The sequence below is a fragment of the Gambusia affinis genome, linkage group LG08 (assembly GCF_019740435.1).
Source record: "Gambusia affinis linkage group LG08, SWU_Gaff_1.0, whole genome shotgun sequence".
Lineage (NCBI taxonomy): Eukaryota > Metazoa > Chordata > Actinopteri > Cyprinodontiformes > Poeciliidae > Gambusia > Gambusia affinis.
This window is the reverse complement of record NC_057875.1, coordinates 7,133,009-7,157,048: the sequence shown is the minus strand read 5'-3', so window position 1 is coordinate 7,157,048 and position 24,040 is coordinate 7,133,009. Positions and strand designations below refer to the sequence as shown.

At 37.3% G+C, this 24,040-nt stretch overlaps 3 protein-coding genes across 8 annotated transcripts; 2 read left to right on the top strand and 1 right to left on the bottom strand.

Moving 5' to 3' along the window:
* The first annotated feature begins 952 nt into the window (after nt 1-952).
* On the top strand, nt 953-12,210 carry LOC122835710 (inner centromere protein). 4 transcript variants are annotated; one of them, XM_044124983.1, is made up of 21 exons: nt 970-1,170; nt 3,803-3,950; nt 4,042-4,149; nt 4,299-4,912; nt 5,034-5,079; nt 5,678-5,744; nt 5,829-5,964; nt 6,361-6,397; nt 6,585-6,669; nt 6,753-6,893; nt 7,755-7,772; nt 9,156-9,265; nt 9,360-9,399; nt 9,560-9,667; nt 9,953-10,083; nt 10,699-10,819; nt 10,972-11,058; nt 11,212-11,241; nt 11,438-11,497; nt 11,596-11,752; nt 11,950-12,210. In XM_044124983.1, the coding sequence occupies exons 2-21, from the start codon at nt 3,811-3,813 to the stop codon at nt 12,123-12,125; spliced, it is 2,412 nt and encodes an 803-aa protein (XP_043980918.1). In that variant the 5' UTR covers nt 970-1,170; nt 3,803-3,810; the 3' UTR covers nt 12,126-12,210. The 4 variants fall into 4 exon arrangements, with proteins under 4 accessions (XP_043980917.1, XP_043980918.1, XP_043980916.1 ...); XM_044124981.1 differs by having other exon boundaries at nt 9,360-9,480; nt 11,215-11,241; XM_044124980.1 differs by having other exon boundaries at nt 971-1,170; nt 9,360-9,480.
* A 1,226-nt stretch (nt 12,211-13,436) lies between these two features.
* Nucleotides 13,437-17,731, top strand: fth1b (ferritin, heavy polypeptide 1b). 2 transcript variants are annotated; one of them, XM_044124715.1, is made up of 5 exons: nt 13,437-13,689; nt 14,962-15,065; nt 15,164-15,310; nt 15,485-15,610; nt 15,702-17,731. In XM_044124715.1, the coding sequence occupies exons 2-5, from the start codon at nt 14,964-14,966 to the stop codon at nt 15,858-15,860; spliced, it is 534 nt and encodes a 177-aa protein (XP_043980650.1). In that variant the 5' UTR covers nt 13,437-13,689; nt 14,962-14,963; the 3' UTR covers nt 15,861-17,731. The 2 variants fall into 2 exon arrangements, with proteins under 2 accessions (XP_043980650.1, XP_043980651.1); XM_044124716.1 differs by having other exon boundaries at nt 13,567-13,585.
* An 8-nt stretch (nt 17,732-17,739) lies between these two features.
* On the bottom strand, nt 17,740-23,423 carry best1 (bestrophin 1). Of its 2 annotated transcripts, XM_044124713.1 has the most exons (9): nt 23,120-23,423; nt 21,482-21,576; nt 20,517-20,750; nt 20,207-20,361; nt 20,032-20,109; nt 19,798-19,950; nt 19,635-19,715; nt 19,398-19,549; nt 17,740-19,317 (listed from the first exon to the last, which is right to left on the bottom strand). In XM_044124713.1, the coding sequence occupies exons 1-9, from the start codon at nt 23,269-23,271 to the stop codon at nt 18,231-18,233; spliced, it is 2,187 nt and encodes a 728-aa protein (XP_043980648.1). In that variant the 5' UTR covers nt 23,272-23,423; the 3' UTR covers nt 17,740-18,230. The 2 variants fall into 2 exon arrangements, with proteins under 2 accessions (XP_043980648.1, XP_043980649.1); XM_044124714.1 differs by lacking the exons at nt 21,482-21,576; nt 23,120-23,423 and adding an exon at nt 21,138-21,231 and having other exon boundaries at nt 17,792-19,317.
* Nucleotides 23,424-24,040: the final 617 nt, after the last annotated feature.

The window sequence follows — 24,040 nt, the reverse complement described above, 5'->3', positions numbered from 1 at the left end:
CTGTGCATATTTATATTGATAAACTCACAAGAATGGAGTGGATCAGCTGGTGGATTCAGCCTTATACTACGTCATCGAGTGACAGAAGCATATAAGACAAAGAGAAGAAAGAATTGAAAAAGGTTATGATAAAATATAAAAGTGACATAAACACTAATTGCACTTTCTGTGAGGGCCATCCAGAAACTGTGACACATCTTTTTTGGCTCTGCCCTATTATACAAAGGTTTTGGTCTGAATTTAGCAGGTTTATTATTGACCATATTTTAAAGAATTTTTCTTTATGCTGGGAAAATGTTTTATTTTGTTTCTATAGATTTCATAGAAAGGTTGCTAATCATTTCTTTATAATAAACTTACTAATACTCCTTGCTAAATTTTATATTCATAAATGCAAATTTGCTAATAAAACACCTTGTTTTTCTTTTTTCATTAAAGATATGGGTCTATATATCAAATCAATAACAGACTACAAATGAAAAGACTCAAAGGACAATCTCGATATGTACGTCTTTGCATGTTCTTATCCAATCACCCCTGGTTGTATTGCTTAAATGTTGTATATTTCATTATGCTGTTTTGATGTATACTAATTTCATTTAAATAAAGTTCATTAAAAAAAAAAAAAGAATTGAAAAAGGTTTTTGGATTGTTCACAAGGTAGGCTATTAGCGAAAACAAGAACTTTGCCACTTTGCCATAAACATGTGCAAAAGTGTCGTAAGAGGAACACAAAAAATTCTAACCAGTGATTGGTTGATTTAAATCTGACTCGAAAGCCCTTACCCCGCCCTAAGGTTCCGCAGTGTTTATATTATATTACTTCAGACCCCGCTGTTGCCACTCCCCGTATACTTCGCTGCTGCCATTTGCAAGGTTATCTCCGCCCATCCTTGGATGTCACGGTGGAAACATCGACCCACTCGAAAAAGCTGTTCTGCTCTGTGATTGGTTGCCGTGCCATGGTTTGAACAAGTTAAAAACGGTTTCAGCGGGTTATTAGGAGAATAGCTGTTGTCTTCCCTCACTTCTAGGGCTGAAGTATTTACACGCACACGCAGGGATTATTACTAGTTCGTTTTTGTTTAGTGCAGATATGCGATTGATTTAGGTATTTTTTTATTACTATAAATAACAGACCAACCGTCTAAAGAAACGCGGATACAAAAGGTAAATATCGATGCTTGATGTTTGTAGACGTTACCTGGCTAACATTTTAACGTTAGTCTTCCGGTGGTTTTTGGAGTAGATGGAAATTCAAATGTTAATGTTAGTGTTACTTACATCTCAAAATCTGTTTTTTTTTTCTCGGTTAAATTGCGGCTGTTTGTAGTTTTCCTTATGATTTTCTTACAAATCTCCCCACCCCCAAGCTAGCATGCTGCACTTTGAAACCGGTAGTTGTTATTGTTAACTTTACCCACGTCATTTTTTTTCTAAGTGCTTCAAATGTATTGATGCTATCTAAGCGTTATTGTAGGTGGAAGTGCAGAAAATTACAAGTATTGTTATCGTCCAGTATGGTGTATGAATTGACGCCACAGCAATTTCCTATTATTTTTGTGCATAGTCGCTTACGGAATTTCGCATAATTTGTTTGGAAATTTTAAATTATAAGATTTAATAATTATAAACATAAATCTCTTAGTTATATACCATTGTGGAAAAAAGTGTTAACTGAACACAAGTTTAGTTAAAATGTTTATTTTGGACGTAAGGTAAAATGCCACTTTTACTTCATTTAAGTTTCATGATCACTGTTGTCATTTAGAGAGGAGGGTTTGTCATTGTAGGATCCTCAAAAAACAGCATAATGTACATAGCATAACAAAGTGGTATATAAAGTATAACAGCATTATTAAATATATGCTATTTAAATACAGTGTCTAAGGCAGATCAGTAATCAAAGCAACAAATTGGTGATGGAAAAACAGTTCAGCATCAATTGAAAGGTATTGTTTTACTTCAGGGTTTAAGGAGCTTGAACATTTTTATTTCTTAATAGAGAAAGGAATTTACAATATCTTTTTACTCTTCAGTTCTAAAATATTTTTCTGTTTTGCCTTTTTTAGAGAAGCACAGTTAAACCCAAGCATACTCACTTCACGTTAGATTTAGTTAGTTCAATTCAACAAAGTTGTTCCTGATTGAAATGTGTCATGTCTCCCAAAAGATAACGCTGTTGCAGTTTTTCTGTGTAAAAATATATAAAAATTGTAGCATAAGTATTTGTGCTTGCTGCAAAAAAGGCCTTCACTTATATTGGAATGTGAAAGCTTTTTTCTTTTTGACAAGTATTTCACAGCAGCCATCAAAAAATAAATGAAAGTACCACATGACAATGCATTTCATTAAAATGTAGCACTTGCTGTGGAAAGTAGCAGTCATATGATGTTTAAAATCTACTATAAAAAAAGACAACACATTGGACATGTTACAATTTTGATGATAAACTCCAATTAATGGATGCTAAGACACACAGGACAAGTGATTTATTAGTTCTAGGGCTAGACAATTAGATAAATTGTCAAGTTAAGCTTTTCAACTGTTTTCCCTTTCAATGTCACTCTTATATTTAAATCTCAATATCATTATTGGTTTTTAAAGTCTTATGAACTTCCAAAAAAAGAAAACACATGTAGTGAAAACACGAAAAAAAATGGAGTTGTTTTCCCAACATACAGCTCCTCAGATGAACTAAATAATTTCTGGAAATAAATAAAATTTAGCATTTAATAGAATCAACATTTCAGTTTTTAACTGAGGTGTACAATAAACCATCTTGTAGTACTCTACTTGCAGCACACTTTTAGTAAGACACTTACCTGGATAGATAGTAATTAATTTTAGAGAATTTCCTTACATTCTTGCTTCTCTAAAAGTAACAGAGCTCTCACAGGCCTGTCATGATAACAAGTTTTGCTGAGCGATTACCGTTATTGTCTCAAAAATTATTGCAATAAACAATAATATGGTTTGAAGACCATTTTAAACTGATGTGATGTAATGGCACAATAATGCAACACGACACATCATAAATGCACTTTATTTTCAAAAGAACACGTAGCACTAGAATAGGTGAACAAAATAAACAAAGCAAAAATGAAATGGACTCTCAGTTTCTGTTAACTAAAAATGCCCTTGAATAAAGACTAAACAGCATAAAACCAAAGTGGTAATAAAAACTACATTCAACTAAAAGAGTACAGATTATGAAGTCTGTATGCTATATTGGCCTCCAATAATCATTAGATTTGTATAGAGAAGATATTCGACTACCTGATGCAATAGTTCACTCCTCCCTTACGCTAAGGAAATGGGGAAGGGAGGGATCAGTGGAGAGCACCGGAGTAGAATCTTTTTTTCATCCAGTGTCGTCAATGGAAAGAGAAAAAGGCAGGAAGAAACAATAAAGCAGATAAATTAAACTGAGATCGATAATCTTCATTTATCATGCGATTAATTGATTTATTGTTTATCGCGACAGGCCTAGCTGTTCTCCCAACATGCAGCTCCTCAGCTGCACTAAATAATTTCTGGAAGTAAATTAAATTTAGCATTAAATAGAATCAACATTGCAGTTTTTAACAGAGATGTACAGTAAATCAACTTACAGTACTGTATTTAGTTTACAGCTCACTATTTATGGTAAGACATTGACCTGGATAGCTAGTAATTGATTATAGAAAATTTTCTTACATTCTGACATGCTCTCTTCTCAAAAAGTAACAAAGCTCACATTCTGTGAAAGCATATGCGATCTAGTCAACAGTTTAATAATCACTCGACTTTCTCTCTGTAGGTGCCACCATGAACTCCGTGCTGCCGTCAGTGCACTCCCTCACGGAGATGTTTGTGAGAAAGACGCAGGAATTCGTCAGTGAGATCGAAAATGTCCACATGGTTTGGCTCGAAGAGATACAACAAGAAGCAAATCGCATGTTCTCTAGGTAGGCTTGCCTTAATGCAGTGAACGTCTGCGAAATGGATTCTTACCAGACTTTTGTTTTATGCATTTCTCTCTCTTATTTTTTTTTTCAGAGACTTTAATGCTGAACCAGAACTGATGCCGAAAACGCCGTCACAAAAAAAGAATAGTCGCAGGAAGCGGGTGTCTGCAGGGCGCCAAGAGGAAGGTCAAACAAGGAGGTTTGTTTGATCATTTCTTTTTAAAAAGGCCATTACCCTTTTCTGTCATTCTTCTTTAATGACAGAAGCAGAAACTGAAGACACTGTTGATGGTACAACATAATACAATTATGTTGTATCTGTGGCAATCTTTTGTGTCTGTGATGCAGGTTCTCAAAGGGAAAGCGTAGCAATCTTCGTGGATCATCTGTTAAATCCCTGAACTTCATTCCTGAAGAAGAAGCAATCTCTGAGGTCTCAACCTCTAAGGCTAGAAACCCTCCAAAACCAAAACGTGCTACCCGTAAAAACAAACAGACGAAGCCTGAAGATGTAGATGAGAGCCTGTCATCCAGTGACGGCAGCAAGCAGCAAGAGGTGCAAAACAAGAACCCAGAGCTGGTTAAGGAAGCGGATGAAGTGGACAAAGTTCAAAAAGTTAATGCAGAAACCAAAACTGACGATGCAAGCAGCACTTCTCAGTCTCCTCCGAAGATTCTTTCACCGGAGTTGGTCGTCAACATCTCAGCAGAGGATCGCTTGTCTGCCGAACTTGCCAAAAAGCCAGAGGTGTCTCCGAGTCGTACAGCTACAAAGATAGCAATAGCTGCAGCTGATCGGAGGTCAAGGCGAAGCTCTGCACGCTGCTCCCTAAAATTGCGGCACTCACTGGCTGGTCTTCGGCACAGCATGACACAGGAATCCATCCGCCGGGCTTCACGCCGCTCGATGCTCAAGAGGATGTCTAGTCGAATGGGCACCTCTACAAGTAGCAACACTAGTGGTGAGCTGTTTAATCTACCAAATGCAGACATCTTCAACTGATTCTTCCTCACTTCGATTAAACTTCTTTCAAGTCTTTGATTTTTTTTTCCTCTCTCTCTTTTCTTTTTTTGTTTGCATAGGAGCGAACTCCTCCATGGGCACTGCAGATGAGGATAATGAGGAAGTGTGAGTAAAACCGCTTTCTTTGGATTTAATATAAATTTTTCATTTGGGAAGTTTACATTCTTTTGTGCATTCACAGTTGTAGGAATGGAAATGGCTCTAAGGTTAACAAAATGGGGGTTCACAATTCTGTTTTAAAATCTGAGCCGATGTTGCATCTGTTCAAAATAAATCACAAAAATGGACTTTTCTGAAAAATTACATTTTAATAGATGAGCTTTTTTTTGCCCATCTGATGGAAATTAATCTTTTCATTGAGGATGCTAGATATGTGACTGCTAATGAAAACTTCTTTATATTTTTATGTGCATATTACATGTTGTGTTTATGTACTGCAAATGGTGGAAAGTCCTAGTATTAATGCATTCAACACATTTGATTTAGAGCCGATAAGTTTATTCACATCATATTATTTAAGGAATAGTTAAAATGTTACATTTTCTCTCTATTCTGTAAGATTCCTGAAGTACCACCAGTGGTACAGCAGAACCAGGGCTTTACTTGTCTTTTTATAATCTACCCTCATCCACCAGATGCTGCAATTTAATTTATGAATCAGTATCCAATGTCCCTCATCTTAATATTTTATTCACTTTCACAGCAAAACAGGAGCAGAAACTGAAGACACTGTTGATGACTTGCCAGAAAAGGCAAGTGAAGCATCAGAGGTAGCTTTTCTTTGTTTAGTGTGTTTAACTTATTCCTTTGAGTTGTCGTTTCTGTAATTTCTTTCTCCCTTTCCTTCAAACAAGCCTGAAAGCGGTCATGATGTCCCTGTGCCTGCTGTTGAGCGCGTAACTCGCTCTGTAGCTGCTAATTCTCCCAAACTGGCTCCCCCTCCGTTGTTTTGCTCTCTGCTTAAAATGAGCACTCCTGCCAAAAAGTCTGGTATGAGATCCTGTCATATTTTTGTTTTTACTCTGTTGATTATGATTTTCATTGCGAAAAAACCACAAATTCTTAAAATATTTTTGTCTCCTTTCTAGTGGGAGTATCTTGAAATTGAATAATACAAAACACGCTTACAAAAAATCTTGAAATAATCTGCATCTGTAACTAGTTTATGTTACTCAGTAGTAAAGAATTGTTAACTTAAAACAATCTCCTAAATCTTGTTGAAATGTTACTTCTACATTATTTGTATCTTGGGTATAATAAGATAATTGCACTGGAAACTAGACCAAAAATACTTAAGGATTAGGATTTTGCGTTTTTGGAGTGTTGCACTACCACGCAATTTTTCGGACAATATTAAATTGATGTTTGCATTTTTTTTTCTTTCAGTGGCTGCTGCTAGGAAACAAAGCCAGGCACCTCGAAGGTGTGTGTTCAGTTTTAATGTGATGTGTTTTTTTTTTTTTTACACTTGGACTTGGGTATTGTCCCAAATTGCAAAGAAATAATAGTATTGTCATGTTGGCAATAATAAAAAACATGTCAGTGCTGTGTGTAACATTTTATACATATATATGCAAATTGACTTAGCGTTTTTGTTTTTCTGTCCTTAGATCGAGCCTCAGCACAAAACGAAAAGCCCCAGACACTGAGGACAGCCCCTCAAAGCGCTTTTCTCCACCGAAGAAAAGCCAAAGTGTATGGCCCTACCCTTTTTAAACTATTAAGTGGAGTTATTATTGAAGTAATACATGGAACATTGTCTTTTTTCCAATATGTAGAACATCAAACCGAACATGAGATCTTTTCTTCACACTGTGAATAAGAATCAGATGCTGATGATGACCCCTAGCTCCTTTGGCCGAACCGCCGTGATAAAATCCTTTATCAAACAGACCACTCCTCTGAAAGTTGATCCTAAAGTAAGTTTCAGTCTCACTGATGGTGCCAAATTAACACATCGACTGTTGCTACTAAAATGTTTCACCACTGTTGTGATTTCTGATTGTATAAAGAACTGGTAAAGCTTTACTTGTCCTCGGAAATTAAGAAACCCCCTTGCAAATTCATTTATTACATTACAGCAACAAGACATTTCAAATACGGTAACTTTACATGATAAAAACAGCAAACATTATAATAAAGGAAAAGAATATAAATTTGCAAAACAGACTAAAATTAATGATCCAGTTATCAACCAAAGGTAACTAATTTTAGCCTCAATTTAAATTTTTTTTTCAGTTTTCTGGAAGTATTTTCCGGATTTGTGGTGTATAGCAAGCTGGATGCTGATTCTCCAGGTTTGGTTCTGATTGTGGGGATCCAGAGAAGACCAGAACCTTACAGAACTGGTCTGTAAGGTTGATACAATAACAGATCTTTGCTATATTATAGTGCTAATCCTCTCAGTGATTTCTAAACCAGCCAGAGTATTTTTAAGCCTGTCCTCTGAGATACAGGGAGCCAGTTTAAGGACTCTAGAACTGGGCCGATGTTTTAATAGTTTGTGAGAACGCAAACAGAAGCGTTCTGATTGACATTTAGGCAGACCTGTGAAAAGTCTTTCACTAATAAGTTGGACTAGCATAGCCCTTTAACTTGGTCTCTGAGGTGAAAAAGCACACTAATTCTTCATTATGAGTTGATTGCATCTCATCACTGAAGTTGCAGTCTGTGTTTCCTAAACAAGGCAAAAGAACAGCAACCTTAAAATCCTATTAACATTTGTGCCAGTTTGGTTTAGTTGCAAAATTTTGGCTTAAATGTTTTTGTTTCTTCCTCAGATAAACATGGGGACTGTGGTAAGTGTCATGCTAAAGCACTGTCTGTAGGAATCGGGTGGTGTCTTAACAACCGTAGTGTGAAGGATCAAATTTCACTTGCACAAAAAAAGAAAATCCTTCCCCATTGTTGCATCCTAAAGAATGCTTACAAATATCATTTTTTGGGGAACACTTCATGAAAATTAAGAAACTAATTTATTTATTCTCTGAAAATGAGGCTAAATGTGGACCCCAAACAGTGAAATGGAAACACTGTTTAGGTATGCAAGGGGCTGAAAATAGATATCCTTTTTTCAGTAGGTTCAATTATAAAATGGTAATATTTCACCATTACCAAATATTAGCTGTATTTTGTTTCGATCCGTTCACTCTGGGTGTCTTTGGGGTGTGTTATGTGGGTGTGTTTTAAATCTGTTTTTATAGTTTTATTCTCATTTATATATTGGCTTTTGTGCCAGCAGGTGGAGACGATGTCAACAGGAACAGTAAAATGCTGACTGTCTTAAACAGAGACTGGAAACAGTTGTAGCTGTTTTTCTTTCAGTCTAACATTTAAGGTTCAGTTAATCTGTCCTTTTGAGTTGTTTCTAGCATATAATGATATATATTTATCAAGTCTGAAGTGAGCCTCAACGTTCTAATTCTTTTTGTTAATTCTTGATTTTCATCTCACATTTTGTTTGTTTTTCCACACTTAGAAAAAAAACTTTTTAGCTCTCTGTCTTGTAAAATATCCATGTAGGCGCCGACAGACCATCACTGAGAATCCAATTTTTTTTTTTGTGAGGCTCTGCTGCTAATTGTCATGAAATTTTATTTACAAATGAAAATGTCCCACAATAAATTTCAAGCATTCACTTGGAGTGTTGGTGTTGGCTAAAATGCATCGCTACAAATTCAACACTACTTTATGGGGTTTGTGCTATCAAAACATTTTTTTTACCAAAAGCTTGTGAACAATTATATATATATATATATATATATATATATATATATTTTTTAGCAGAATAAATTTGTGGCAGCACAGCTTTGTAGCTTTTTATTTAACATATTCTTCAGTTTTGTTCTACATCCAAGAGATTGACGTAAAGAGATTCCTGCTACTCTACTGTGTGTGTGCAAAATGCTTTTCTTTTAGCCTTTGTCAAGCTCGTAAACCACTTCACTTATACACGGATTGTCCCCACATTTACTATTCCTCTTAGCTGCTCTGAAGTTTTGTGCATCTAACTGCAAATCGTGTTTCTAACTCACTGGTTTCTATTTTTTTCCCTCCTCACAGCCATCTTAATGTTTATCGATAAAATCATTAACTCTTTGAAACTTACATTTAATTGTAACCCTTTGCCTTTTATATTTCTGATAATCAGTTTTCTATTTTTTTTTTTTTGCTTCTTTCAGACCAAAGAGCGTCACAAACTGGAGGCTCTAAGAAAGAAGCAGGAACAAGAGGAAGAAAGGATGAGGAAAATGGAGGAAGAGAAGAAGAAAAAGCAGGAAGAGCTGAAGAGGTTTTTACCATACTTGGAAAAACAATAAAAGTAGTTGTTATTTTTGGGCAAGCTGTTTTTATTTAAATTTCACTTTGAAAATCTGTTTTCACAGGAAAAGGGAAGAGAGGATAAAAAGAGTGTTTGAGGCAAAGGTAAAGGAAGAGCTGAGGGGAGAGGAAAAGAAAAAGAAGATTGAACAAAAGATGGCTCAGATTGATGAGAAGAATGATAAAGTATGGAAAAGGTTTGGTGGCTCTTCATTTGCTCACAGGTTCATTAATACTCATTTTATTTGTTTCTTTGTCTACACAGCGTCAGGCTGAGGAGAAAGCTAAAAAGAAACTGGCAGCAAAGCGTCAAGAAGAGCTGGAGCAAAAGAAAAAGCTAGAAGAAGAAGCTAAGAAGAGAAAGATTCAGCAGGTGAGAACTTTAATTTTATTTCTGTTTTATCCCTGTAATTTGCTCATTTACTGCCATAAATATTGTCCTTTATTTTTTTCTTTAATCACCCAACTGAAATATTTATAAGCTTACTTATAAACATGTTTTAATATGAAAACATTACATTTTGCCAAGCGTGCACACAACAGTCAAATAAAATGGACAATTTAATCCATGTGACAAAAGTTAATTATTCAACTTCAACATTTTTATAAATTTTTGGAGGATACAAAATTATGAATGTCACCTGCACTTGAAACTCAGGAGGAGGAGAAACGACAGCAGGAGCTGGCCGCCAAAAAGAAAGCGGAGGAGGAGGAACAGCAAGCTCGCAAAGCTCTGGAGCGCCAGAGGGAGCAAGAACTGGAGCAGGAACAGCAAGCTGCTGCTGAAAGGTCCGTGAGAAATGAGAGTGACTGCAATTATTGGTATTGGTTCAGGAAAAAAAATACTAACGTATGTAATTGGTCAAATAAAAGATATGAAATTTCAATTTTGCTCTGGGATACACCTGGAAATTTTGCTGCATGATAAATTGTGATAAACGATATTATTGTTGTTTAGAGGTCATTTTAAAGTGATACACTCATGGTGACTTAATAATGAAGGTTTACTTTCTCAAAAGACCAATAAATTTTAATCTTCCACTCTTAACAGTGGAACTGGAAGATATTCTAAATATCGTGTAAAGAAAATTGTTCTTCAAAAAATTAATCATCAGAATAGAAATCAGGGCTCATTTTAACTTATCATGCAGTTAATTGATTACTGTGACGATTATCACAGTAAGTAAGATGGCACCATCACAGAGAAAGGCTGGGATGGTGCTATCTATTTATTTGTTCTTCCCCTTCCCTTCTTTCCAACATATTTTAATGGCCAAAGATCTGCCATCACAAAAAAAATCGCCAAAGAGCAAACAGGTCAAGATGTACGTTGCATTTACCGGAGTTATTTGAGTGATGCCAGGTTGTAGTAATTGCTTTTCTTTTCTGTGTGTGTGTGTGCAGAGAACGGGTAGAAAAAGAAAAGGCTCTTGCTTTACAGCGTGAGGTAGAGAGAGCAGCCCGAGAAAAAGAAAAGAGAGAGCTGGAGGAGCGAAGGAAAGCATTGGAAGACAAAAGGAAACTGGTAAGAAATGTTTTCGTGTGTGCTTTCAGGCCAAATCAAAAAAAAAAAATTATTGTGAAGACTGGACTATCAGCATTCAAATTTCTACACTAGGAAACATGCTTTCTTTTTTGTGCACTGGAAATATTTGACACTCATGAAAATTATTTCAGGAGGAGCAGCAGAGGCTGGCTGCAAAAGAGAAAGCTCTAAAAGAGAGGGAAGAAGCGAAACGGAGAGAAGCTGCTGCTGAGGCACAAGTAAGCTGATGGGGGGGAAAAATCCTTCTAAATGATGTTTTTGTGATGTAAAAATCATTAAATTGAGATGTTTTTTTTGTGCATTTATTTATTTTGTTATTGTCTGATCTTACAAACTCAACATCTTTCTCTCTCCTCTCAATTGTCTTAAAGAAGTTGCTGAATAAAACAGTTGACCTTGAGGTAAGCATCAATCGAATTTAGAGCTTGCATTCACTCATTCAGTGATTACAAGCTAAGAACTTGTGTGCAAAGTTATGTTTTGTTTTTCTTTTAACCCAGTTTATGCTGTCAGTTTTCATGCAACTTGCATGTATTTTTCCCCCCTGACCTACTGTTGTCTTTATTTTATGGTTTGTTTTCTTTTACTTTCTCCCAGAACTCTGTAATGAAAACGCCGATAGGAAAGGGTGGTCTAAATGTTACTGTGGACATACAGGTATCTCTTTAATTTATTTTGACACAGGTTTTCTAAAAACATAACTTCTACCTTTTGTCATCAAGCCTCATTGTGTGCTTTCCACTTTCTCCCTGCAGGAAATGTCACCTCAGTCGTACGCCATCACTCCTAACGGTGGAAATAAGACGCTGACTATTTCAAAGAATCCAGAGGATTACGGAATGGACCAGAACAGCGACGATTCAACAGATGATGAATCTGCCCCGAGAAAAGCCATTCCCTCCTGGGCCGAAGGTGTGTATAAGCAGTTTGATTATTTATATTGCAGGGTCAAAATTTAAAAGCAAGAACCCCATTTTTGTCTGGGTTTCTTGGTTGATTTTTGCAACCCCACCCGTGTAGGGGTTTCTAAATATTATTGTGGTGCTTTGTTCTTCTGAACATGCTTGTATGCCATTTCAAAGCTGTCAAACTATTTTGTACTTTTCCAGGTGCCAATCTGAAGCAGCTGATTATGAAGCAGTACTTCAACCCTATTGATGTGGACTCCATCTTTGGGCCCATTGAGCCACCCAGACTGGAGAACATATTTTACAAAAGCAAACCACGTTACTTTAAACGCACCAGCTCTGCAGTGTGGCACTCTCCTCCAACTGGAGGGAAGTGAGACCTTTTAACTGAAAGCAGTGTGGTGTTTTCTGCTGTATTAAATTTTTAAAAAATCTGTTTCAAATAAAGTTTTTCCAGTGTAATTTGTTTTTCTTTTAGAGGTTTTCTAATAGTGAGAAAAACATGATTTAGTGCTGGTTTGAGGTAGTAATGTAGGAAATAATAAACACATATACTACAGAGAATGTGGAAGGTTATTTTGCCTGGTTGCATTTTTAAGCCCAAGCAGTGAAATTGCTGCAAAAGCCTATTGTAGTCACGCTGCTGTGATTCTTCCATCAAATTAATTGGCTTTTCAGAGGCCGTGACATATCTGAAAACCCATCAAAGTTGGTCTGTGAAAAATTACATAGTGGAATACTTTGATGGATGCTATTGGACATTGCCCGGCATAAAAACCATGGCTGACAAAAGAAGAAAATGTCTTCTAAAAACTAGCAGCAGGTTTGGGTGTTGATTTTTAACCCGAATAAGTCCAACTAGCTCATTTGTAATACCAGCCTGCACCAGAACTTTACCTTTACCTTGCAAGCATCGGATCACATTTGATTCTCAAATCTTTGGCGGTTAATTAACTTTGTTTCTTTTGCCCATTTGTTTCTTGTGAACCTGTTCACTATTTGCAGAAAAAGTTTGATAGTTCTATGATCATGCCCCAATATCTTAGCAATTCAAGAGTGCTCCATCCCTCTGCAGGACTTCTTTACAATTTTGAACTTTTCAGTCACTTAAATCTCTCTTTTATTTCGGCCCATTTTTCCTGAGGAAAAGAAGCTTCCTAATAATTATGCACACCTTGATGTAGGGTGTTGAGATCTCACCTTAAATATCTGGAGATTATAGTGCCTGGTGTTTTTTTTTTAAATATATATACTTTCTTAAAGCAAACTTTATGCTGACGTAATTTGTTTAATTTACTTGTCTTTGTGAAACTTCAACCAAAATACTGTAATCAGTATACTATTTATAGATGTGGAAATTATTTTTGACTGGTTTTGGTGGCGTCTTCACCTCAAATAAAATAAGAAAACATCACTGATTGATTTTGCCTTTGATATTGGAATCTGATCTACAGCATTTTAGGGCGTTAACTTGACATTTTACATTATTCTGCAAAGTTTTTACAACTGTGTATTAAGGGGTGGGGGGAGAAGACGCTGAATTAACTTAGTGCTGCTTTCCTGTCACATCGGAAGACGCATACGTGACCCTGTTTGATTAGTTTGTTTTTAAACACTTTTGCTACATGTCGCTGGCGGGCTCTGTCGATTAAAATGCATATAATCCGTTATGTCTAGTAAAGAGCGATAGTAATGGGGGTGAACGATGACAAGGGATTGCAAATGAGTGTTGCTTAGTTCCTACTGTCAGTGAATGCACCAGCACACTCCACCTCCTGAAGTGTTTACATGGTGGGCGCCTCTGCTAAACGGTCCGGTGACTTTGAGTAACATTCAGGTGGCGTGTAACTCTTTAAACATTTAATATTAAACAAATTGAATTGCAATACAGCCAGTAATTATTACTAAAGTGACAAGAAGAGTTGAAGATATTTGAAACGGGTAGGTTTATGCTCCTATTAACGGCATGTAGCGGGTTGGCTTCGCATTATTTAGCTAGCTTAAATTAATGCTGGGCTTTTCTGAGATTTATGAACAAGATTTTAAATTAATAATTTGCCAGCTCCAAGTTTAAGATAGAAACCATTTCACAAAGGTTCATTTATGGTTGATAAACGGTTTATTGACAGATACAGGCCATGCGTGCATCAATACAGATGCATCTAAATGTGCAATAAAATATGTGAAGTGACTGTTAAAACCTCAAGTGTTATTGTATTAAATTGGGATTTTAATGGACGGGGTAATAAAAGGTAGAGCTTTAAGGTGAAGTAGAAGGTAAAGGTTTCGTGGTGCATTTATACCTCTATCCTCTGCTACCTCGTATTAAAATTCTGTGGAACAGGCGGTTTTAAATGCTACCTAATTAGAATATTGAGTTCACCTGTGCTCAATTTAATCTCAAATATAAAACTTGCTGCTTTGCAAAGGCGTCAAAGGTTTGTTGCAGAATATAAGTAAACAAACAGTATCAACACAATAGACAGGGATTAAATTGTGGAGAATTTTTAAGGTGAAGCAACCGTGGAAATAGTTAAGTTACTTGAAAACACCATAGAGGCTTTGAGTAAGCGAGACAGTAATACCAAAAGTACAACAGAACCACCATGAAAAAGTTTGTATCAACACATATCTATGCGTTGAACAAGTTTTGTTAGATTTGAAAACTGATGTTCTGTGCTTTTTGTTCAATCTTTAGCTTGAGTTATTTTGCAAAGAGGAATGACTCTAAATATTCAAAGCTGATACATACTTCCAAAGACTTTACAGCAATAATGACAGAGAGAAATTGTTCTAGAAAGAGGTGCTGGGAGTGAATGGTCATGTTCTTACATGTCTTGTCATGTAAGAAAAAAAAAATCTTACTTTGCAATCAGACTCTGCTGATTGCATCATCTACTTTGAGTTGCATTGCAACATAAAATCTCAGTGGAATAAATTGACAAAGTTCATGGGATGTAAATACTTTTGTGTGCAGACTGCTTTTACTACAATGCATACAATGCTAAGGTCTGTCTGTGTGAGATTTGTTTATGTGCACCACCAGTACTGATAAGTGACCTTTTTCTTCAGATTAGTTCCTTAAATGTTGGATGACATCTCAAAAGGGAACTGTTAATTTTTTTGGTATTGTATCCTGGTGTATTTTGTATTGGATTTGACCTGCAGACACTTTGACGGTCGTTTTCTCATTCATTGTTGTAACGTTGATAGATATGACTTCCCAAATCCGACAAAACTTCCATCAGGATTGCGAGGCTGCAATCAACAGACAGATCAACTTGGAGCTGTATGCCTCCTATGTTTATCTCTCAATGGTGAGAAACACTTAAAAGCCACTTTTGTTGTGTATTATTTTATAATTAAGTGGAAAATGTGTTGCTACCTTATTACCCGGTTTTCTCTTTTCTTTAAGGCATACTATTTTGACAGGGATGATAAATCCCTAGAAAATTTTGCTAAATTCTTCAATGCCCAGTCGAAAGAGGAGCGTGAGCATGCAGAGAAGCTGATGAGTCTGCAGAACAAGCGGGGAGGCAGAATTTTCCTGCAGGACATTAAGGTATGCAAAGATACTTTTACTAATCAATGAAAATAAATTATTCTCGTCAGCAGTTGGGTCATTTTTAGAATGTAAAACCTAATTTCACAACCAGCGGTGCACTTTTGTGTGTTGAAAACAGTCCTCTTGAATATATACACGATTTTGAGTCATCATGAATTATTTGTGTGTTAGAAACCCGATAGAGACGAGTGGGGGAGTGGCCTGGAGGCCTTGGAGTGTGCTTTGCAGCTAGAGAAAAGTGTAAACCAATCCCTGCTGGATCTGCAGAAAATGGCAGCCGAACACAATGATCCTCATGTGAGAAACACCCAAGAAGAACAAGCTGTTTCAGATTTCTCCTTGTGATCTGACATTTTTCCAATACAATGTCTTTTGTCTTCCTACACAGATGTGTGACTTTGTAGAAACACATTTTCTGGATGAGCAGGTTAAATCCATCAAACAGCTGGCAGACTGGATCTCAAACCTGCGTCGCATGGGCGCTCCTCAGAATGGGATGGCCGAGTACCTCTTTGACAAGCATACCATGGGAAAGGAAGCCAGTTAAACTGAGTAGCAAATCATCATCCATCTTCACCTCTGGGGAAGCATTCTGTGTTAAAGGTCACGTAAAATTTCTCAAAATATCATGTCATGTGGCATCATAGCTATTTATGCATCAACCTTCCGTGGCTATATTTAGATAAACGTGTTTGGAGTGTAGAGCATGCCAAAGTAACATTTATCAGTGGTTGTATGATGGGAAAAGTTCTCCTTCACAGCTGGGTTAAGACCACCCTATGTTCTCCAGAATTTACAAAACCATTTGAATAATCAAAAACCTCATTGTAGCGAGGAGGCAAGCAATGCCATACTGCCTTGTTAGTACTAGGCACATGTACAACTCCAGAAAAAATTAAGAGACCACTTAAAATGATCAGTTTCTCTGATTTTACTCTTTATAGGTATGTGTTTGAGTAAAATGAACATTGTTGTTTTATTCCTTGAACTACTGACAGCATTTCTCAGAAATTCCAACCAAAAATTTAGTATTTATTTGCAGAAAATGAGAAATAGTCAAAATCATGAAAAAAATGCAGTGCTTTCAAATGTCAAATAATGCAAAGAAAACAAGTTCATATTCATTTAGAAACAATAATACTAATGTTTTTATTCAGGAAGAGTTCATAAATCAATATTTGGTGGAATAACCAGGAGGTTTTCAATGGGGCTTGGTGCAGTGGGCTCTTCATTTTATCCAGAGCCGTATTTGTTCTTGTTCCATTATTGGCTATTCTACTGCAATGGGGTTGCCACATGGAATACCTCTACACTAGGGTTTTCCCTCATAATATGCAGAATTTACCTATAACTGTAGGCGGTTTCTGGACCTAAATCATCAATTTCAGCCTTAATGCAAAGGAGCAAACTTTATCTTCGTCAGCTTTCTGACAGCACAGGAGGGTACACTTGAAGGGTTTTCTGTGCTGAACTCAGTAGACCAATGTAATTATTTTTATTTGAGATATTTCACAAGTTCAGGATCCACACAGAACGTCCTCAGGATGGGTTTTTTGATAATCACTGCTTCAGTTTATTTTTAGAGTTGTTCTGTCTTTATTGTAAAATTATTTCAGAAAGCCTTCTCATCCTTCTCACCGCCCTCCAGATCTAAATACAAAACCACGGCTACTGTTAGACATCAATGCAAATTCATTTCATTCATTCTGGACATGATCTTTCAACAATCTCCTTGTCTATATTTGCAGTTTATTGCTATTCAAACACAAGCATTCATACTCCATAAGTAGCACAACACAAAAAATCTTCTGGGCAAAATGCACAAGCGTCATGCAGATTTATTTTTCTGGGCGCAGCAATGCTGCTTCCAGGCTCTTTCCTGTAGAATTTGTAAATAATGTCCTACCACCAGGATGTCTGGAGAAACATTGCTAAGCTGCTCATGCATTATAGGGACCACTGACTCTTGAGGTTGTGGTGCGGTCTTGGACCACTGTGAAGGAGAACTTGCTGAAAGATATGCATATTTTCCAACTGTAAAATAGTTTTGCTTATAACCGATGATGCATTGGTTTCTTTCATTAGGATTATAGCCATAACCTGCACTTAGAACTGAATTACAGTCTTAGAAACAAAGCCATATACTCAGTTTAAATAGTGAAAATAGTAAGGATTAAATTTAATTTTTTTCTAAATTGATCTTTTCATTATTCAAAGTGACGGATACCCATTACATCGTATGTTTTCCAAACTTTGTTCATTATTGAAAAACATTGTTTTGTTGTTATAATTTTCTCATTTTTGGTCAGTTTCTTCACAACTTTTAAAGTTTGAGTTCAGTATTCTGTAGTTACTTTACAACATTGAATATTCTTGTACGTACATAAAGCTTATGAAAATAAAGCAATAATATTCAAATCATTTGTGGGGTTTATTTTTATTTAAATAAACATTGATAAAAGTATCACAGCAGGTTATTTAATATATAATTTAATAGCATACAGACAGGCACAAAGCTAAGAACTGGGATATAAACAGTTAATCTTGGTTTTCAACAGAAGTGTACAAGTTTCTGAAATTTATTATTGGCTCAGTGTCAGTTCATTTAAGGGGGTTTTTGCTTAAGAAGTAGGTCAATTCTGAGCTAATTCAGGAAATGGGCTTTAACACAAAGTCCTTAATTTGCAGATGTGAGTTTGACATAATCCAGTAATGTGTCATACATATTGATTTCATATTAGATATGTAATAAGGTACTTTAATGTTCAGCATGACTGGGTGCTGGCCTTAAAACATCTCTTGTCATCAAACTAATTCAACAAGAGTCACAAAGAGCTAATTCCTTTTTACCACGATGTTTCTTGTTATTTCATTGATTGAATATAGTTCCAGAATCAAATATATAAAAGGCCTCAAATTAGTTAGTTTTTTCCTCAGTCCTGCTCCCTTTCTCTTCCTTGTTCATCCCACCGTCCACCAGAACTCCCAGCAGATCCCCCTCAGTCAATGAGATTCCCGAATCATTGGCTGAGTTTTGCTGACTCGCTTCTTGTGAAGGTGCAGATGTAGAAACTGTGTTCATGTTGGTACTCGACCCAGCACTTCCGCTCCCATTGCTCATCCTCGGATTTGAGGTGAAGTTTCCATGGTTGCTAAAACCACTGTGGCTTGTTCCATTGCAAAGACTTCCTGTTGTGGCAGCGCTGTTGGTGCTTGTTGCATTAATGCTGCCGGAGCTACTGTTGGGATTACAAGGATTTGGTGCCGCTGTGTGAGAGGGGGGAGTGAATGAGAACACTCTTTCACCTCCACCTCCCGTTGCCCGAGCACTCAGGGGTCCTGGCTGGCTTTCAACAGCTGGGAGGGTTTCTAAAGTGAGGCGAGGGGGAGGCGGGCGTCGGGACAGTAGGCCATGTCCTGGTCTGAGCTTAGATATTGGGCAGAGTTCCGGTGCTGGGTCGGGGAAGGAGAACGCTGGTCCACTCTGTGAATCTCCCTCCCCACACAACCAGGGAAATGCAGAGGATGGAGGTGGTGGGAGATGGTTGGGTGTCTCAGGAGCCAGTAACTGGGAGCCCACTGTTGGAGGGGCCATGGAGCTGCAGCTGCGATCCCAATCGTTTTGGGTCCGCCGGGAATGCCTTGGGCGAGGCACTGCTGGGGGGACACAGTGAATTGGTGTTTGGGGACAGCTGTAAAATCCTGGTCTTTCATACATGGGAACAGTAGAGAAGGCGTAGTCCGGATCCCGGTCCTGGTTCAAAGGGTAGCGGGCTTGAGTAAGGGTCGATGGTGCTTCTGGGTGCAAGTAAAGAGGGAAGCGGTTCAGTGGCGCTCCAGGGCGGCGGCGCAGCAGAGGAACCCGGGACGAGCGAGGAAAGTTTGGGGACTGGACTCCCAAAAGACGGCCCAACCCTCCAAGTAGTGGAGTGGTATAGTTGGCTTCTTCATGTTCTTTGATTTGTTCCAAGTTGGACTGGAACTCCATCTCCTCTTTAGGAACACTAGAGGGCATCAAGTGGATAATTACCCAGCTGTAAAGTATTCTTTGATTGTTTTCCAGGTAATAAACACATTACTTTACCTGATATCTAGAGCTGAACCCATGAAGGAGGGTTTACGGTGTTCAGCACTGGCAGGAGTGTAAGGAGGCTGGGGCTGCGACTCATTCCAGTACATGTCCCTCTCAACCAGTGGCAGGCTGTCATACATCTCATCCACGGACAAAAGAGACACCTGAGACATAATGGAAACCTCCACAAGTCAAACACAACAGCCGCTGTCTGTTAAATTTAAAATACAGTTGGGAAATAGTTTGCACCTGCAGGTTTCGATCAACTAGCCAGTTTGTTTCAAAGTCATCATCATCTTCACCAAAAGGGTTTATAAGTTGCTCCGCCACCTGAGTCCATCAAAACAGAAGATCATGTTATTGAAAGCTAAAAGTCAGAAGTGATGATAATAATCTTTTAACTTTGTCTCACCTTCAGCCAGCCAACATAGAAAAAAAACTGCAGCAGGGTAAAAACCGGCAGGTAGAAATCCACATCATGTCCCGAATATCCCTGTGCAGGATCCAGGAATTGTCGGCCGATCAGACAAGCCAGAAAGAAGCTGTAGACCGCAACTGTTGCCACCTAATTCAAAGGCATCAGTAATTTGTTTAACTGCTACACTTGTTATTGAGATCCCCACTGTAGAAAATAAATCCTCCCAACCTGAGTGTAGACGAGAGGCAGGCTAATCCAATCATAACCGTACAACTTCATACATTTTGCCCTCAGGCTGTTCAGCTCCTGAATGGGAAAAAACAAAAATGGTCCAGGTAAAATGAAGGTTGTTTATAAGTTAATTCATGTCTAGCCAACAGGCTGATGTAAAACAAAGACCTACAGTGAGAATGGCTGTGAGGGCCACATCATTGTTGATTCGACCCTCTGTCCGTGCTCTCAAAGCCAAGTTGACGAACCATGTACAGGGCACCCAGAACTTGTTATGGGGGGAAGGTAGATCCTCCAGGTGCCTCAGTTCCTCTGAGGTCATCAAACCTGGAAGGAAGAAACGTATCATAGAGATGAAGGTGTGTGACTGTGTTCTTTTATAGCACAGGGTTGTTGGTATAAACGTATACACCAAGATTCTTTCAAGACCTGTTGGATGTTTTTCATTTGTCAGCCTATTGGATTTCATTGCCACGCCCTACCTGCCTGCACCAAATGCTCAGTGGTTGGAAACCTCTTGTAGACGGCAGTACTGACAGAGCGGTAGATCAGAACTCCTGAGAGGTTGACGTAGCGCATTAGTGTTCTTCGGGTCAGCCTTGCAGTGTCATCGGTCCCACGGACATGGCCTCCTACTAGTGCTGCCAAACGGTCTGGCCAGGGTATGTTCTCAAACTGACCCCACCAACGGGAAACAACCAGAGTCACATAGAAACCTGTTATTTAAAAACAAAAAAAAATTAACATCAGATATGAATCACAGTTTCAAGAATTTGTGCTTTACTTAAAGGGGCTGCATTATGCAAAATTCACATTTTGCATTTTTATGCACTTCCATTTGGATCTCTATTACTTCTAAAAACAGACCTAGCATGTAAAAAACACTTTTTGGCAATAAGTTAATGTTTTTTGCTGTCTGGAACATGAGCTGTTTTAAAAACCTTCCAGATGTAATGTCACTGCCCTTCGCCTATAGCAAAACCAGCGAAGCCCAGCCTATCTACCTACAAGAGGAGCTGAAGCATATTTGGTCAGCTGGTTTTACTGCTTTATGAACTGTATAATGGCTGCTGGAAAAGACAAGTGCTTTGTTATTGACTTACTTTCTGGAAACCAATTGCTGCATTCTTGTTGGTTGTGCAAGATGCTCTATTTCTACATTTCAAAGATACACAGTTGAAACATTGAGTTGCAGGACGTGGCCAACATTAGCTTATTTGGATTTAAAGAGCGAGAGAGGTTCTAGAACGCCTCATTCTGAAAGGAGTTCAAAAGTAAGCAGAACTGAGCAGACTAAAATCTCATTTAGTCTGCTCAATTATTTTGCATAAGGATTTTATGCAAAAAAGTGTGATGAACATGTTTTGAATAGCCTATAGATCTATCCTAACTTGTTCAAGAAAGCACAACAGTTTTAAAACCTTTGAAACCACCAAAACCAACTCACCCAACACAAACGACACAGGGATGAGTTCTGCATAGCGATCACAATATATTGACAACTTCTCAAACAGCCTCTTCTGCTCACTGCTTAGTAGAAACCTGGTGGCAAAAAACAAAGTTCATTCATAAGCAGTGGGGGTCTGACCAGTTACCCCAACATGTGTGTTTTTGGACTGTGGAGAGAATACACCCATGCAAAGGGAGAATATGCCAACTCCACACAGAAAATCCTTAACTAGGATTTGAACCCATGACCATTTTTGATGTGAACTGTCCTGCAAAATATCTTTTCAAATGTAATTTCAGTTATTCAGTGGTTCTCAGTTTGTGTACTGAAACTCTCATAAGGGGCTTACTGCTTCTGTCAAGCATAATTTTCCTTTGAAGAGATTTGCACAAGTAGCAACATAGCAAGTGGTCACAAACAAGCTTTTTTCTCTACATAATCCTCCTATTTTGTGTCAGGAATGTTTTTAGAAATGTACGCCAAAACTTTACCTAATATTGACTGTTGTCTAAGCTTTATGCTTAATAATAAAACTATTAACTGCCCTCAATTGTTCAGAACAATGTTTTAACCAGCTTATTAAATTCTGACTATCGAGGCTTAGGAAAGATATTCACTCGATTTACGTTCAGGCTGGTTCAAGGACTTTTAATTCTTAAACCTGCAGGGACTTTTCACCCAGAGGCCCTTCAAAATATCCTTGACTGATGTTTTTGCCTTAACCCTGAAGTGTTTTGCTAAAAGACGTGTTGACTGAACGCCTGAAAATATGTGTCAAAGTACAGTCATGTGGATCTGCATTTACCCCTTTACAGACTTGTTTTTTTATACATATGTACATTTCTACATTTCAAACCAATTTTTAAGTCAAAGATAAGGTGAGTAAAAGCCAACAAATAAACTATTTCAAGGAGATGATTTTATTTTCCACATGAAAAAACTTGTCTAAAACAAATGTATTAATTCCTCCATAACATAAAAGCAATATATACATAGTCTATATATATATATATATATATATATATATATATATATATATATATATATATATATATATATATATATATATATATATATATATATATATATATATATATATATATATATATATATATATATATATATATATATATATATATATATATATACTATGTATTGTTTTTATGAGTAAATAAGAGAAATATTCAAAATTTTCTTTGCTTTTTCCACAAATTGATGTAATCACTAAGGGAGCTAGGTAACACATTCATTCTTCAGAGGGAATTTTTATAGCTCATGTAATCAAAATAGTTAATTGATTATATTGCTGTTAATTCATACACAGTAATATATTTTAAGGTAGTACATCTACATTAAAAAAATTAAAAAAGCTAAATCTATTTCTAGAATGGATGAAAAAGCAAAACACTGCTGCAATGTAAGAGGAAACGTCTGATTTTCTTAGATTCTTAATAATGATTACAATGCAGAATCCATCTGATTGCAGCGACGTATTTGTTCCTTGTCTTTCTCATACATATTCAACAACCAAGCATCACACATCATTATTAGAAATTTTATCTGTACTTATGCAGAATCCTACTACCTTTTTGTTTTAAATGAAGGTTTAAGTGATTAACCGACTCGTATGATTACCTGTAAACAACGCTGAAGAAGTAATAGAGTACAGTGAAGATGATGAGCTCTCTGTACAGCAGTTTGTAGATGCTGCCCTTCCATCGCAGGAGGAGGTGAAAAAAGGTCCCCAAACCTGCATCAGCAACTCTTCGAGAGTATGTCACTGTCATTGCTGTTTTTTACTGCTTCTTCTAGACCAATCTGTAGGCAGAATGTGGGCTAACATGAGAGAACCCGATGGAGCGTCTTTGTTTTTTGGGCTTCGCTTGAGTTCAACTTCAGTGTTTAAACTGGAACTCATAAGCCCAACCTGGAAACAAATCTACAAAAACAAACAGAGGGATTAGTTTTATAACATATATGACACTTTTATTATTCTAAAGATTTACCTGCATTATGAGCTGACATTGAACACATTGCTCTAATGCAAAACACATTTTATTTAGTCAAATTAAATAAGTGATTTTATTTACAGCAATGTTTTTAAAATTAATCTACTAAAACACACCTCAAAGTTGCCTCATAAAGTTCACCTTTCAAAGTTCTACTATTTAACGCTCAGAACTGACTGATGCACTCACCAATATGGAAAAAAACCCACCAGGTCATCCTACTTGTTGTTGCTCGAGATGTGGGAAGGCAGAGCCCAGTGTTGGAAACGGGAAAGAAGGAAAGGAAAAAGTAAGCAAGGCTCTCCCACACCTCCAGTCACTTGATGTGTTAATCTGTCTGTGCAACAAAGCTGCATTGTGAGGCCAGATCCTGCTAATCTGAGCAAATCTGAGCACCACACCGCTGCCACAAATAGACATGAATGTTGAGTGCTATGATCTGACACTGAGGAGCATATCTTACAAGTTGTTAATTCATACACACACATATTAATTTTACTATATTAAAAAAGCCTGTCTGAACATTATCTCTGAAAGAACACTTGAT

Bases quoted from the DNA above. Each gene is read 5' to 3' on its own strand.
- best1 (XM_044124713.1), bottom strand. From the start codon at position 23,271: ATGACAGTGACATACTCTCGAAGAGTTGCTGATGCAGGTTTGGGGACC. The intron at 20,362-20,516 runs GTAGGGCGTGGC...TCTTCCTTCCAG, and splicing joins TGAGCATTTGGTGCAGGCAG to GTTTGATGACCTCAGAGGAA. The intron at 19,550-19,634 runs GTGCAAACTATT...ATTATGTCTCAG, and splicing joins TAGTTGATCGAAACCTGCAG to GTGTCTCTTTTGTCCGTGGA.
- LOC122835710 (XM_044124980.1), top strand. From the start codon at position 3,811: ATGAACTCCGTGCTGCCGTCAGTGCACTCCCTCACGGAGATGTTTGTG. The intron at 4,150-4,298 runs GTTTGTTTGATC...TCTGTGATGCAG, and splicing joins GAGGAAGGTCAAACAAGGAG to GTTCTCAAAGGGAAAGCGTA. The intron at 9,266-9,359 runs GTTTTTACCATA...CTGTTTTCACAG, and splicing joins AAGCAGGAAGAGCTGAAGAG to GAAAAGGGAAGAGAGGATAA.
- fth1b (XM_044124715.1), top strand. From the start codon at position 14,964: ATGACTTCCCAAATCCGACAAAACTTCCATCAGGATTGCGAGGCTGCA. The intron at 15,066-15,163 runs GTGAGAAACACT...CTTTTCTTTAAG, and splicing joins CCTATGTTTATCTCTCAATG to GCATACTATTTTGACAGGGA. The intron at 15,611-15,701 runs GTGAGAAACACC...CTTCCTACACAG, and splicing joins CCGAACACAATGATCCTCAT to ATGTGTGACTTTGTAGAAAC.